General features: G+C 41.0%; 1 protein-coding gene across 1 annotated transcript in view; it reads left to right on the forward strand.

The window, feature by feature from the left end:
* Positions 1-16,472, forward strand: part of mtrex (Mtr4 exosome RNA helicase) — a 25,205-nt gene continuing 8,733 nt past the window's right edge. The window contains exons 1-17 of the mRNA XM_037752097.1: positions 1-169; positions 2,187-2,324; positions 2,593-2,659; positions 3,001-3,063; positions 3,329-3,441; positions 4,021-4,195; positions 4,353-4,443; positions 4,863-4,987; positions 5,169-5,267; positions 6,244-6,361; positions 6,468-6,599; positions 11,639-11,718; positions 12,202-12,312; positions 13,738-13,839; positions 14,966-15,091; positions 15,667-15,817; positions 16,190-16,362. Of these exons, the coding sequence (XP_037608025.1) occupies positions 69-169; positions 2,187-2,324; positions 2,593-2,659; positions 3,001-3,063; positions 3,329-3,441; positions 4,021-4,195; positions 4,353-4,443; positions 4,863-4,987; positions 5,169-5,267; positions 6,244-6,361; positions 6,468-6,599; positions 11,639-11,718; positions 12,202-12,312; positions 13,738-13,839; positions 14,966-15,091; positions 15,667-15,817; positions 16,190-16,362 (1,965 nt within the window). The 5' untranslated portion in view covers positions 1-68. The remainder of the gene's footprint in view (positions 170-2,186; positions 2,325-2,592; positions 2,660-3,000; positions 3,064-3,328; positions 3,442-4,020; positions 4,196-4,352; positions 4,444-4,862; positions 4,988-5,168; positions 5,268-6,243; positions 6,362-6,467; positions 6,600-11,638; positions 11,719-12,201; positions 12,313-13,737; positions 13,840-14,965; positions 15,092-15,666; positions 15,818-16,189; positions 16,363-16,472) is intronic.

A 16,472-nucleotide genomic window follows, 5' to 3' on the forward strand; every position in this document is an offset into this window, starting at 1 on the left:
CACCGTACCCGGAAGTGTTACCGGGGGAGCAGAAACCTCGTGGTGGATTGTGGGAACTCTAAACAATCATGGCGGACGCCTTCGGAGACGGATTGTTCAGCGTGTTTGACGATGAACAACAAACTACAGCGAGCAAGAAGACACCTGCTGCTCTGACACCAGACACAGGGTGAATACTAGTTTGATTTGTGCATATTAGTTTGACAATCGGGAGGTTAGATTGAGCAGAGAGAGCCTGAACGCAGCAGCATGTCTGCATGTGTCTGACAGGACGGTGTGCTAACAGCAGCCAGCTAGTCAGCTAGCAGCTAATGAAACATCAGATCATTCATAAAGCAGAATGATTGTGCTGATAAACGTTCACTAAAATGCCTTTTTGTTGTGTTATATGTAACATTGAAACCATGTTTTGTGTGTGTGTGAGCTAGCTAGCTTCACTTTTAGTGACCTGTTTGTTTGTTTTTTATTTTAGAAACTATAAGTACAATAACTATACACACATACAAAGCTGCTCATGCCAGGGGTCAAAATGTTCAAAATTAGGTTTGGAGTCAAACCATCTCTTCTTGTGAATGTGTAATTACCCCAAAAAATAGAATTAAGTATACAAAGAACATATCTTTCCCCTTCTCATCACCCCCAAAACACAGAACAAAGTCCTTTTCCTGTCATTGAATTGTCCCCTTCCCCCCTTTTTCCTTCTTAAATAATGAATGAATGAAAGAAAGACTTTATTTCGAACATATAATAAATAAAAACAGATACAAAATAATAACAAACATAACAAGAGTTATAGTGTTTCTGAAAAGGAGTAGGTAGAAGAAAAACTTATATTACCCTACCCCTTTCTCACTTCTCCTCTATTCACTCATATATCATAGAATGATAATATAATATAATATAAAAACTATCCCAGATTTATTTACATCCCAAGTTGAATATATGAGCAGCATCCCAAGTTTATTTACAACCCACAAATACATCCGGAGTTAAAAAATAATAATGTTCAACATCCACCCAGAATATTCAGGTATACATACACTGATAAAACAAATGACATATTGTTTTCTAATTCACAGAAAGTACAAGAATATTCAATATCAATTGTCTTTTTTGCTGGATATATGCAATGCAAAATTTTAAAGGAAACTTCTTTTAATTTTATTACTAAGACAGAATTTGTCCTCAACTATTAAAATTTTCTGTCAACTAATTTCTTCATAAAGCAAAGTCCAAAATAATCTTCCTGGAGGCAGAGTTACAGCTTGTATGCAATTCCTTATGTATTTATTACAGCATTTATTCTTGGTAATGTCGACTTCTCCCAAGGAATATACCCCTATTAAATGGATCGATCATTGAAATCTCCCTTACTGTACTTAAAGGGACTATTTGTAACTTTCAGAAATGCTTCTTAACAGCGACACCTGTGGCCGTGAAATCAACGAAAGTGAGCGTCGGGCTCACGCTTGCTCGCTCTAAATATACCTGAACGAGCATCGCTCAAAACAGTGAGGCGACACACGTCAGCTAAAAGCACAATATCACTCTATATTTCAGCTGCTTGGCAGTAATGTTAGCTGACCAGACGAAGGTCTCTCCATGAACATGATTTAGATCTGATCCTAGTGTTGGCTTTTCCTGCCTAAGTGCAGGCTGAGGCAGCGGGGCTCTGCAGCATGTCTCCTCTGCTCTCTCCGCCCGCAGCCGGAGACAGCAGAGGAGACACCGGCACCCGGTCGGTAACGAGAGGGTAACGTAACTCTCTGAAGAGCTCCGTCACTTCACAAGACACGGGAAACCTCTGTTGGTCTGGAGGAGCTGCAGCAGTTATTTCTGCACAAACATCCCCTGTACATTCACCAGATATTCTCAGAGCTAAACTAACTCTTCTGCAGTGTGTAGTGAGCGCGCGTTCACGTCTAGAGGTGGAGCGAGACAGCGAGGACGCGCGCGCATTCTGAGTGAAGGCGAGCAGGCAGCGGAGACGAGGCTCCAGCCACACGCGAGCGCACATATGCTAACGCGCATGTGTGGCGACCCGCTACATTTATACGCTTAAAAAGTTACAAATAGTCCATTTAAGTTAACCTGTTCATGTGTAACGTTACATCAGTATTTTCGCAGGACAGGCTCAGCTAACAACAGTTCTTTCTGTGTACTGTGTTTGTTTTTCCCTTTTCCAGCAAAGTTATAAGTAAAAATGGCACCGACAAGGATGCTGGTCCGACTGCCCGACTCAAGAGGGAGGCATGTGAAGGTGACGCTGGAGAGGACGTGGTGTTTGGGAAGAAACCTCGAACCGACATTGTCGCCGACCTAAAGTGAGATGATGATGATCTTAACACCACTGTGTTTCTGTACAGGGTGCTTAGGAGCTGTCATAACTATAACTGATAACCACAATGCAAATGAGCAAATACAAAATGCAGAGTAGTGGGATCTATTACGTGTGTTAAATATAAATGCAAGAATGGTATTAATAAGAATATTTCTTGAAATGTACAGTATTAATGACAGATACTGACTTGAGATGCTACAGCATTTGTTTTAAAGTTGCTGTGTAGGTAACAGATGTGTTGTTTACTTCAGTCTTGCAGAATTTATGCCCCAAGTGAAAGTGGAGCCAGTTGAGACTGTGGAAGGATGCTCACATGAGGTAAAGAAAGCAAATCAAAGCAAATTGATAGATGGATGACAAATAAAAGGCGCCTTCACATAGACGTGTGCAAATTTGTGGAACTCTACTGGAGGGATGAATATCATTTTTCCGATAGACATTCCCTCATTTGTTTTGATGATTGTCGTGGAAAGCGCTGACTAAGATGTCACACCAAATTGGCTTCAGATCTGCCAACTGCAAAGACCACGGCATATTATTCACATAATTTACTATACCAAAGATGTATCAGTTTTTTTCTTTTGTTTGTCACATGTCTGATTTGTCTGACTTTATATTTCAAAGCTTTGCTTGTTTAAGATTCTCTCTTCCCCTAACAGGTCGCTCTACCTGCCAGTGATGAGTATAAATCACTGAAACCACGAGTGGGAAAAGCAGCCAAGGTATAATACAACTTTAAATCAAGTATAGTACTTGTCCAATTACACTGAAATAGAGTTTTCAAACATTTATTACCTTTTAAAATGTATGGGTGCTAAAAAGGCAAACTTATCTTTGGATATATTTTCTTAATTTCTAAATAGAAAATACTCCCCTGTTATCATACCTTTAACACAGAGTACTGTATTACTTTACGGCAAATTCATTTACATTATATTGTGCATTGTGTACTTGTTGGATAAGGAGAGGTGTTGTTTTGTCTTGCAGGAGTACCCTTTTGTTCTTGACCCGTTCCAGCGCGAGGCCATCTTATGTATCGACAACAACGAGTCTGTGCTCGTGTCTGCACACACCTCTGCCGGCAAGACTGTCTGTGCTGAGTGAGTAGCTTCGATAGTTGTGTTCAAAATGAATTGTTTACTGTTGAACTTGGAGCGCTACGGTCATGTACACATATCAGAAACCAAAGCATGCAGGTGAACCCAAACTACAGCAAATATAGCTTGTAGTTGATTCTATTGTCAAGTCAAGTCAATAGGACGGCGTAATTGTAATTTTGAATGCCTTGGACTATTGGCTTTGATGGATCTGCTGCCATATTATCTGTGTTGTATGTTATTTGTGTAGCAAAAATATGACTTTGTTACATTAAAGAGAGTAAAAGTGATGTGTCATTTCCACCCTTGATCTCATGCTAGTAAAACAACTACTGTGACTTTATTAAAAGTGCTTGTGTTAGTCAACAGCTGCGTTCAGCTGTTAGTGATAGTTTGTTCTCAGAGAATTGGAGGTACTTAAACATCTGAAGTGTAAGTGAGGAGGTAGTAAAATGCACAGGTTGACAGCAAACTAATAATCTTTTAAGTGAACATTGGTTCAACTATTCATGTGACTTACTTTCAGTTGCATTTTGTTAACTGTGGTCGTGTCAGTCAATCTCTGTGATCCTCCTCTTGTAGATATGCCATTGCACTGGCCCTCAGAGAGAAGCAGAGAGTGATCTTCACCAGCCCCATCAAAGCCCTCTCCAACCAGAAGTACAGGGAGATGTACGAAGAGTTCCAGGATGTGGGACTGATGACTGGTGACGTCACCATCAACCCCACCGCCTCCTGCCTTGTCATGACAACTGAGGTAAGGCGTCAAAAAAGTGGAGTGGAGTCGTTATTAGATTTTTCAAATATCACCCCTATCTGAGGGTGTGCTGCAGGTTTTCCGTGTGCAGCTGGGGGGGGAGTTGAAGCATCGCTGAGAGGTTGTTGCTGACATGATAAACTGCTTTTCTCCCCAGATCCTGAGGAGCATGCTGTACCGAGGCTCTGAGATCATGAGGGAGGTGGGGTGGGTCATCTTTGACGAGATCCATTACATGAGAGATGCAGGTGAGTACAGAATACAAACGGCACGCAGACTGACCTTCGGCGTGGTTTAGGAACATCGGGGCCTCCTGCAACGAAATTCACGATTGGTCCAAAACTGTTGTACAAGTCATGTACATTTAGTGTGCCTTTCTCCACATGGCAAAGAACCTGAAGTCATTGCTAGTATAATGGCATTGCTGGTATCATTTGTATTGGCATATATGAGCACAGAAACTCCCAAAAGCTGCCACAGGGTTTTTATGCAGGTCACTGTCCAGCATCATGCTCTGTTGCATCCAATAGTTTAACGTCACCTTCTGTAAGCTATAATATTCTTTTGTCTAATATCTCTGTGACTTCTACACCCAATACGAATAATTTCTAGATAACAACCATGTTCTTGCTTGTAACAAATGCCCTCTGTTTTCTGTGTATTTCAGAGCGTGGTGTGGTGTGGGAGGAGACCATCATTCTTCTTCCTGACAATGTGCATTACGTCTTCCTCTCAGCCACCATCCCCAACGCCAGGCAGTTTGCTGAGTGGATTTGCCACCTACATAAGCAGGTGGGATGTTGTACTGGCATTTATTATAATCATAAGGGTTTAAGGTACCTCCTCCTGTATGTAATATGAGGAGTTGACAATTGTCCGTCTTGATGAAAGGATCAGGGCAACGTCTCTTTGTGTTCTCCCCTTTTTATTACATAATTAATGAAGTGTTTCTGTCTCTCCATGTCTCTTGTAGCCGTGTCACGTAGTCTACACAGACTACCGTCCCACTCCGCTGCAACACTACGTTTTCCCTGCAGGGGGCGATGGACTCCACCTGGTTGTTGATGAGAATGTAAGGACACCCTACAACCTGAATTATGAAAGACATCTTTCACACCAATGACCAGGGGTTGGACCAGGGTTATCTGACCCATGTTCAACCCCTTCTTTTGTCTATTCAAACCAAGAGAGGGGATGATAGTGGCATCATCAACGTGTGCAGTAATGTAAAAATGTCACAGAATGATGCATATTTTGGGGATAATATGGTGTCAATTAGTATATACATAATTTTTACCTTTTGTAAAATGTTAAACCAGGAGCTTTAATGTATACAAAAACATACAGACATCATACAGTTCACAGTATCTATCAATCAACACACCTTTTTTCCTCTGCCTATCTACAATAGGCTACCCATTTATCATATATAAGACTACATGGTGCAATCTAATATAATATACATTTACAAAAGGATTATAAAGTTATGTATATATTCGTATATACTTATACACTACATTGTCCCTCACTGTCCCGTCATCTACTGCTTCATTTCTTCCTCACTGCGGACGGCCAGGAGCTCCCGCACCCTGAAGTCTTGCCACATATCCGTGTTGTTCTCGTCCGCCGTTCACATCCAATGCACCTAAACACATTCCTGCTGCCGTCACACCGTTTGTTTAACCTACCTGGGACAATTTGTGCCACGACTAGGTTTGTCCCGCCCCGGTTGTTAGTACTCTGGTGTGTATCGTTCACATTGAAATCTACTCTGGTCTGAGCCTCCTCTCGATCCGGGTCATGAAGCTGAGTCGGTCAACGTGGGTTAACCCTTTCAAACACACAATCAACGCCGGTTCAACCCCGGTTGACCCCTTGGTGTGAAAGGGGTGAAAGCGAGTTGACTAATGAATCCTAAACAAGTCAGACTAGAAACAGATTACATCTGTCGTTTCTCATATTAGCCCCAAGTCAATTTTGGATGCATTCATTGGGACTAGTCTTCACATGATTAACATAACATCTGCACGTGTTTTGCTTTTCTTCAGGGAGACTTCAGAGAGGACAATTTCAACACAGCTATGCAGGTGCTGAGAGACGCAGGGGATTCTGGGGGCAGCGGAGGGGGCAAGTGGGACCCGAGAGGACGGAGAGGAGGCACCAAAGGTGTGTGTGTGTCAGTTTTTTCAAGATGAAAATACGTAAATGTCTTCAATTCATAATTTAAACCAGAATTTGTCTTCATATGTACTGACATGTACGAACTCCTCAGGTCCGTCCAGTGTGTTCAAGATAGTGAAGATGATCATGGAGAGGAACTTCCAGCCTGTCATCATCTTCAGCTTCAGCAAGAAAGAATGTGAGGCCTACGCTCTGCAGGTGGCCAAGCTGGACTTCAACACAGGTATGTTGTGTGTTTGTGCTGGCATTCTGCACACAGGTATGCTTTTATCACACCTCGTGTGTGTGTAATTAATTTCTCTACATACCCATACTTGGCCTGTCACTGTGGAGATTTACAACCCGACTGGTAATTCTGCAAGTCGAGCATGACTTGGCACTATGTAATACTCCTGCAAGCCCTTGTTTAGTTTGAGTATATAATAGGTTTTGTGACGTGTGTACAGTTAAAAGGTTTACGTCACACCCTTGAGCCAGGAGATCGATGGCAGGTGATGTGTTTTTTGGCATGAGATCACTGCCTTTTTCTTTTTTTTTTGCTAAACCGAGTGAGGTCATATTTTGTGCGTCACGCTCATTGATGTAGATGAATGATTTTTGTGTTTACAAAGCAATATTTTCCAGTTTTGACAATGTAGAGTTTTGCTGACAACCTTGATTCGGAGCCCACTTACTGTACGTATCATAATCTAATGATATTTTTCTAGAGCTACAACAATAAGTCGATCAATAGAGTGCTGCAGATATGACATATTTTTGTAGGCCAACCAGGGAAGTTAGCATCGCCCTGGTTCCCTCGACAAAAAGCCAATGGGATATTTCCATTTGTTTTTTTGGATTATTGCAGAAAATAATCTCTGTGGCAAACAACCGTTTATGATACTTACACGTTTTGTTCAGCAAGATTATCTCCACGAACTACACCACTGTCGCGTGAGCACGAGTATACACAACGGGGCTGTAAAAGGCGGCGGGATGACGTTTAGTAGTCTCATTTAGCAACCGCCTTTTTTAAAACACAGAAAGGCTTCAAAATTCACAGATATTTATTGATGTATTTTAGAACAAAATGTCAAAATCTCTTAAACTTGTGATAACCACAGACCTTATTTCAGGCATCTAACTAAAAACCCACTCAAAAAACCCATTGACTTCCAGACGAGGGAATCAGAAGCGCTAAAACGCTAACTCATATCTGATTTTTAGGACTCATTCCTGTAGCACTGCATTGATCAGCATGTCAACAGAAAACGAATCGGCAACTATTTCAATAACTGAATAATAATTTCAGACATTTTCTTAAACTGTGTCTTCTCAAATATGAGAATTTGATGCTTTTCTTTGACATACATGATAGTAAACTCAATATCTTTGGGTTTTGGACTGTTGGTCAAACAAAACAACACATTTGACACCACAGGATGTGGGAAATTATAATGGGAATTTTTCACTAGATTAATTTATAATCAAAATAATTATTAGTTGCAGCCCTAAAATGTTCCATTCTGAGACATCTGGTATGCCGGCAATTAAAAATCACATCTGTTTATTCGGCCAGTAGTAAGCTCTCAAATGTCAGCTTGATATAAGCTCGCTAATACGATAAATTAAACCACATTGTTTTATTGTTGGCTGTGTTTTCACTGCATTTGTCAGCCATCAGATATAAAGTTACGCAGTCAGCGCATTTAACAATAATCATATTTGTGGTTAGAGTCAGAGTTGGTGAGCGGGATCGTCTTTGCACGCTGTAATGCCAACACAAATACATTTTTGTGACAAATTGCAGTGAGCATTAGGGAGCGGGAGTTGAAATTGGGCAAGCGAAAACCGCTCACCAAAATGCTAAAATTGTTGGCAAGCCGAGCTGAGTGAATCCTCCCCACTGAGTGGGTGCCATGAATGTGTGGCGTATTGTGGCTGCACAGCTGGTGCTGCTGTTTGGTCCAGTGGATAAGTGAAGCTGCTTCATGAGGACAAATCTCTGCACGACGGGAGATAATCCAGCAGTCGATTGCGCTTGGCTCACATCCACCTGCTTCAGGCGTTTTCAGTGAAATGAAACATGCTTATGAAATCGTACTTTGGAAACATTTTTTCTCCCTCATCTTGGTTTGTTTTCCCTGCATTTTGACATTCTTATAAATGAGGAGGTTTGTTTTAATGCTGAGCTCTTCCAGCACTGAAAGCCTTTTTTTTTTTTTCTTCTTCTGTCGACGCTGCCAATTTTTTCATTAATATTGCAAAAAAAGCAAAACAAATGGAAAAACTCTGCCAAAGATAATTTTTCTCATTTCCAACAGTTTCGTGTGTTTGGAGTATTTTCATGAATAGGCTGATTTTTCTTAGAAAATGTGGCAGCTGGTATCCAGTAATAGCAGGCAGATAATTTCATTAGACTGAAGAAAATGTTACTTGATTGAGGAAAAATCTTGGAATGGCTACAGAAATCATTACTTTTAAGTAGGGATGTCAATCGATTAATTGTCCGTAGATAATCGTGATTAATTGCAAATTAATCACACATTTTTTTATCTGTTCAAAATGTACCTTAAAGGGAGATTTGTCAAGTATTTAACGCTCTTATCAACATCGGAGTGGGCAAATATGCTGTTTTATGCAAATGTATGTATATACTTATTATTGGAAATCAATTAACAACACAAAACAATGATAAATATTGTCTAGAAACCCTCACAGGTACTGCATTTAACATAAAAAATATGCTCAAATCATAACATGGCAAACTGCAGCCCAACAGGCAACAACAGCTGTCAGTGTGTCAGTGTGCTGACTTGACTATGACTTGCCCCAAACTGCATGTGATTATCATAAAGTGGGCATGTCTGTAAAGGGGAGACTCGTGGGTACCCATACAACCCATTTACATTCACATATCTTGAGGTCAGAGGTCAAGGGACCCCTTTGAAAATGGCCATGCCAGTTTTTCCACACCAAAATGTAGTGCAAGTTTTGGAGCAAGTTTAACCTCCTTCGCAACAAGCAAACATGACATGGATGATACCAATGGATTCCTTAGTTTTTCTAGTTTCATATGATACCAGTATATACCTAAAAATCGCAAATTGCATGTTAAGGAAATTAGTGGCATTAAAACAACTTTGTGTTAACTCGTTATTATTGCATTAACTTTGACAGCCCTACTTTTTAGTTTTTTAAAAGTTTGCAGTTTAAAAAGATGCATGTTCTTTTCTTTCTTTCTGTCTGTCATTTAGAAACTCAAAGGGACCAATTATCTCTAGCAAATAGTTGAGAAGCCAGATTGTTCAACCAGTGTGTTTGTAGGCAGGTTGTTGGTGTTATGGAGTTTCTCTGTTTGTGTGTGTAGGTGGGTTATAATGAGGAGAGGGAGCCATGTGGCTCTCCTGGTTTCTCTCATTGTCAACCAGCTACTCACAATCCCCCCATCTCCTCTCTTCTACCTTTTGTACTTTGTGTTTTCTTTCTTCCTTAAAAATGTCTTCGTTTTTATGAACACTAAAGACAGAGCCCCCCTCTCTCTCTCTCCCTTCCCGCTTTGTGCTGTGACACATAGTTTCTGGGCAGTGTTTGTGGAATGGCAGATCAGTGTTGGGAGTCAGGGGACCGACTGGTGCCGAAACACAAACCAACTGACCCGAGTGCAGAGCTGCAGCGTCAAACACACACGTTTTGGGTCGTTTCATACAGAGACAGGTGGACATAGAGCCATATTGTGTCGTTGGGATGCTGACCTGCAGCAGTAGTAGTTCTGTGGTTGTATAGCAGCACTATTTTCGCCGCTAATGGGCAGAGCCTGAGGTTGATGAAAACCAGCAGTTTGGTCCAGAGCCAAATATTTCAGCAATTACTTAGTCACATAGTTGTGAATTTGGTTTGGATATTCATGCTCCACAGAGGATCATTTGTTGACTTAAATGAGAACTCCGTGATATTAGGGGACTTGCAAGAGACGGATTTAAAAGGAATGGTGAAAATGATGCAGCAGACGCTGAGATATCCTGACCTTTTAGTCCATAAACACTCAGTCCTACATTTCATTAGACCCTCCCTAACATGTCTTTCAAACTTGACATTCCCAGTTTGCAAAGGAGGATATGTGCCCAAGCTTGAAGACTTCAAATGTGTCACTTTAGAAGACGTTATACAGCTGTTTTCACAGGCTGAGTAATACTCCTCATGACTAGTAAACTGATCTTCATGTGTAAAATCGGTGGAGTAACCCTTTAGTCCCTGACAAGGTACCAGATTGCCATGAAGTTTACTGTGCTGGATTGAAGCATCTTAATGTTTTTGGTGACCCTTTGGCTTTTCTTTTACCACCATCATTGTACATACGAAACCTCAAAAGCTAAAGTGCCGATTGCCATGGAATTTACCGAGTACAATCACGCTCTTCAACAATTTCCTTTTCGGATATTCTCCGAGCTTCCCTTTTGTCCCACCCTCAGGACAAACTTGAGACTTCTGGCTCGCTGCTAGAATTGGCTCTAACGTGCATGTTAGTGTGTTTGCGGCCTCAAGGGGCCGCAAGTGGAGCTTTTTACTAGACTCTTGTCTCTTGACAGTCTATATGATAACTCCTGCTCTGTGTGATATAAAGTGGATGTTTTGGCTGTTCTAATGCAGCCATGGATTTAGCTTTTTTACAATCGCCCCAGTGTGTGTTTGTCTGTATTTCTTTGTTATTAAACCATTAAACCATTAAAATAAGTCCCATTGGCACTGAAGTCATTTGACGTTAAAAATAAATACTGGACCATCAGACTTTGTGGAAGTCCAAGTTTCTGACTAACGCAGGCACATGAGAAGGAAGGTCTGCCAGAATGGTTTCATGAATAAAGAAAGACCCGCTGTGACTAAGTTTCCACAAGGACAACGATAGCCAACCAGCCACAGCAAACAACCTAATGTGATTAGCACAATAATAAGACACTGGTGGTTGGCGGCACAGTCGGTACATTCATATACAACATAATAGAATAATATAGTGTCGGTTAAATATGTGGCAACATTCAGCCTCTTGAAAGACATTGCTTGTTTTTGTAATGAAACCTCGGCTTCAATATTTCAAATCAGTCTTTAATTGAACAATATGAATATTTGTAAATATTATGGCTGCGAAATCTGATAAAATTCCGAGAAGTAGTTGAGACACACATTTTCAGAATGTAAGAAATGGCTTTGTGTTAATATTTACAACGTTTCCTGAACAGCTATGAGAAGACGTCGTTAAGAAATGCTCCGTTTGTTTTGTTCCAGATGATGAGAAGCGTCTGGTGGAGGAAGTTTTCAGCAACGCGGTGGACTGTCTTTCAGATGAAGACAAGAAACTCCCTCAGGTGAGGAAGGACTGAAACCTCACACTCTTGTTTCCTCACAACGTCGTGTGATGTTTTTTTTATAACCATCCACGTTGCTCTCACTCCCGTTTTTGAAACCCAACGCTGCCACCTTGTAAAAGCCCAGAAAGAAAAAAAAAACGCCTCATCATTTCCTTCAGAGTCATTTTCTGCTAAGAGATAAATGTCAACACGGGGCTCAAACACTGTGCTTCTGTTATTCTAACATGCTGAGTCACATTATGAAAACCAGCCGTGTTGAGGTAACAGTTGTTAATGGGAAGACCGCTACAGCAAGAGCAAAGGCAAAGCCAACCGTATGTCACACTTTTCCACTACGAGGGTTAGATGCTTTTTCCACTCTCTGTTTTTTCTCTGCTGCTGATGGCTGTGATCGTACGAGTGACCCGGTCACCTAAACGTTACATAACAAAATATACTACAAACGCTGATCTGCCTTTCAACGCTCTCGGTATTCCTCAGGTGGAGCATGTGCTGCCGCTGTTGAAGAGGGGGATAGGCATCCACCACGGAGGCCTTCTGCCCATCCTGAAAGAGACCATAGAGATCCTTTTCTCTGAAGGCCTGATCAAGGTATGACCGTCTCTGCATCCAGATGCGCATCGAAACACATTTATTCCTTGGACATTTAGAAGATATCCAAGGAATGTTCACCCTACGTTGTCACCAAACTAGGTTTAATATGCTTTAATTTTAACATTGTGTACATACAATATAAAAGAAACTGTATAAAAGTTAAGTAAGTTGTCATGTTGAGATGTTGTAAGGCAGCTTTTGCTTGTATTTACAAGAAAAATGTAAGATACCCTGTGCAGTTTTTGTCCACTGGTAGAGCTGTGGAGCAGTGTTTTTGTGACCTGTGTCCTGCTGCCACTTTTAGGCCATTCCACTGATCAACAGTCAGTAGCAGTAACACGCCAACAAAAGAAGGCTGCTAATGAACAAACATGGATGTAAACAATGCAACATTTAAAATGCTTCAACATAGGAATCTTCAAGCACTCACGCATAGAGAGGCATGTAGAGTTTTGATCAAATTTAAATAATCACATTTTTTATCTGTTCAAAATGTACCTTAAAGGGAGATTTGTCAAATACTTAATACTCTTATCAACATGGGAGTCGGCAAATATGCTGCTTTATGTAAATATATGTATATATTTATTATTGGAAATCAATTAACAACACAAAACAATGACAAATATTGTCCAGAAACCCTCACAGGTACTACATTTAGCACACAAATATGCTCAAATCATAACATGGCACAATTAAGCCCAACAGGCAACAACAGCTGTCAGTGTGTCAGTGTGCTGACTTGACTATGACTTGCCCCAAACTGCATGTGATTATCATAAAGTGGGCGTGTCTTTAAAGGGGAGACTCGTGGGTTACCCAGAGAACCCATTTTCATTCACATATCTTGAGGTCAGAGGTCAAACATGCCAGTTTTTTCTTGCTAAAATTTAGCTTAAGTTTGGAGCGTTGGTTCGGACATGGTTGGTACCAATGGAATCATCAGGTTTTTATAGTTTCATATGATACCAATATCTCCACTCTAGCTTTAAAACGGAGCCCGCTACAATCGCAAGTTGTGTTAATGTGTCAAAGAAATGACTGGTGTTAAAACAAATTTGCGTCAACACGTTATTATCCCGTTAACTTTGACAGCACTATAAAAACAATAAAAAGCCTGAAGGTTTTTTTTTACACGTTTGAAGATTTCCTTTTTCTTTAAGAGCACCAGCGTTTGTTTAAGTGCATCCAAAGATTTGCCCATTGAGTGAATTGACTATCTTTTTGGACTTTCTTGAGGTTTTAAGAGGAACAAAACACATTCAACATGTTTATTAGAGGCACTATTCCTTCTGTTAAGAAACACTGAATGCAAACGAGAGAAACAAGAAAAACTCCACAGGGACCACCTGGATCGAAAATGACATCGTCAGAATATTGCGATGAGATCGTCTTAACACTGGCTCTTTATTCTCATTTCAGGCCCTGTTTGCTACAGAGACATTCGCCATGGGCATCAACATGCCAGCTCGCACTGTGCTCTTCACCAGCGCACGCAAGTTTGATGGCAAGAATCACCGCTTTGTAAGAGCACACACACACACACACACACACACACGCACACAGCTATTGTCATATAATAAGTCAATGAAGACATCTTGTCAAGAGGAAATTCTCAAAGGGAAATTTATTGGATTTTTTTTCACCCCCCCCCCCCTTCATCCAATGTTACATGCAAAAATCTTAACAAGTACATTATGTTGTGGAACTGCAATTTCCATAGCTGTGGTTGTGGGCACACTTGAGCAGGACGATGAGCCCAAAAAGTGTAAACTAGGAATCCATCTTTGGCAAAAGTTCCTCTGCCTTTTGAGGGGAGCTACGAGGGCGAATCTTTCTGTTACCATGCCTTCAACCGGTAGCCAATAAAACCGTAAAACTCTCCATTAGGTGTGCTACCTCTTTAAAGCAACAGCTCTGGTCTGTGTGCAGTGTGGAGTTGTCACACAGTGTGTTCCTGTGAGGCCTTTATAAGGTCTCTGCAGCTTGCACCGCCACATAAACAGCCACGTATTGTTTATAAGAGCTGTGTGTGTGCGTGTGTGCCGAGCTGCCGTCACTTAGAAGCACCCTTCATCTTCACTTCATACACATGGGTTTCCAGCTCACATACACAAAGGCTTGAGGAGAGAATGTGAGAGAGAGAGAAGGAAACTGCCCTCCAAGAGGTTCATCAGGAACATCTGGTGCGTCTGATGGTGCCAAAGCTCCACGCAGGCACACTCACACATTTAAAACACACACACGATTCTCATTCCTGAAACCACTCTGTGTTTCAAATCAAGAGCTCGTCCCATGGCATCAGATCATTTCAACACAAAAATAATCTTATCAGTCTTTTTTTTTTTTTTCATTTTTATTGCACAAAGACCAGTAGATATGTGGATTTTAATCAGAACCACGTGTGATTTCAGCGAATAGTCCCCAGAGGCTTGTGGAAATCTGGTTAAGTGTCTTTCTCACAAGACAGTTTCATCATCTAGATTTCTATGTTAATAATGCAGATACTTGGCTACAAATACCTTGTCTATTTTTGGTTAGATTCTCACTGATATGCTTTAGTTTCTCAGTAGTATCAATCTTTGTCATATCAACAAATATCACAGGCATTATTTCTTCTTAATGTCTTGTGTGTTTTCATGTGGTCTAGATTACATCAGGTGAGTACATCCAGATGTCTGGACGAGCCGGTAGGAGAGGAATGGACGACAGGGGAATTGTTATTTTCATGGTGGACGAGAAGATGAGTCCAGCTGTGGGCAAACAGCTACTCAAGGTACTGTTGAATATGGCTGCTGTTTCTTTTTTAGTTAAGGTTATTTTTTTTCTGAATGCAACTGCTAGTCATCAGTCACATCTTTGCAAACCCTCTTCAGTGCTGTCTACACATTCTTCCGTTAGAAGAATAGTCCCAACTAATCCCATCAATGAAACACATTTCCTTCGCTGTCCAGCTGAGAATTTGTGTGAACAATTACATGGAAATTGTCTGAAGTGACTCTTGAGTTGTTCCTCTTTATGGAATCGTCGGGGCCATTTGGTGCTCCGTCAAAAAAAGCTCAACAACACACACAGTCACTTTGGAAGCCAGAAGTCTCTCAGTCTTTTGTCTTTGATTTTTGACACATTTATCGCTGCTATAAATATGTAGCTGCGTAGCTTTTTGAAAGATGTTGTGTTAATGTAAAACTGTTTGTTGGCTCTGTCGCGGTGCTTAACTCCCACGGCTTCATATCCGTATTTCTAGAGGTCGTGATTGCAAAATTCCTCTGTGTTCAATTTGGGTAAAGTGACTTCATTTATTCTATTATGTTTATATTTATTCTGTCTGGTTTTGATTTTGTCGTGCAGGGCTCAGCAGACCCGTTGAACAGTGCCTTCCACCTGACCTACAACATGGTGCTCAACCTGCTGCGTGTGGAGGAGATCAACCCAGAGTACATGCTGGAGAAGTCTTTCTACCAGTTCCAACACTACAGGGCTTTGCCTGGTGTTGTGGAGAGTAAGCACGTTTCCGTATTTACTACAGCACACTCCAGGCCGATATCTGTATACTGGATTAGCAGAATGTATTTCAGATTGATGCCGAGGCAAAGATTAATCTTACTTGACAGCTTCCCAGAGGCTGTATTTCATGTTATTTTTTTATATTTCATCATATAGAAATGATAAAACAAACACAGTTTTGACTGTTGTGACTTCAAGTTGACACTGATTCCACAACTAAGACATCTTTCATTATTAGATGTCTGCTATGAATTATTTTCCAATGTCAAGAGGTTGATGTGCAGAAACATTCACTGGAAGATGCCCTGTCCTGTAGTGGCCTAGTTCTACTTTGAGCTTTAATCCTATTGCTGGTTTTTCTCTGCAGAAATTAAGAAGTACGAGGAGCAGTACCACAACATCGAGATTCCCAATGAAGAAGCTGTGCTCACTTACTATAAAATCAGACAGCAGATGGCCAAACTGGGTAAAGACATTCAAGAGTTCATCCACAAACCCAAATACTGCTTGCCCTTCTTGCAGCCTGGACGACTTGTCAAGGTAGAGCTCCACAAACACACACACACACACACACTCACAGTTTGTCGACAGGACGATGATTATTGATTTCAACAATGTCATTTAATGGCTCTTTGTTTCGGTTCTCACAG

Source organism: Sebastes umbrosus, chromosome 19 (genome assembly GCF_015220745.1).
Source record: "Sebastes umbrosus isolate fSebUmb1 chromosome 19, fSebUmb1.pri, whole genome shotgun sequence".
NCBI lineage: Eukaryota > Metazoa > Chordata > Actinopteri > Perciformes > Sebastidae > Sebastes > Sebastes umbrosus.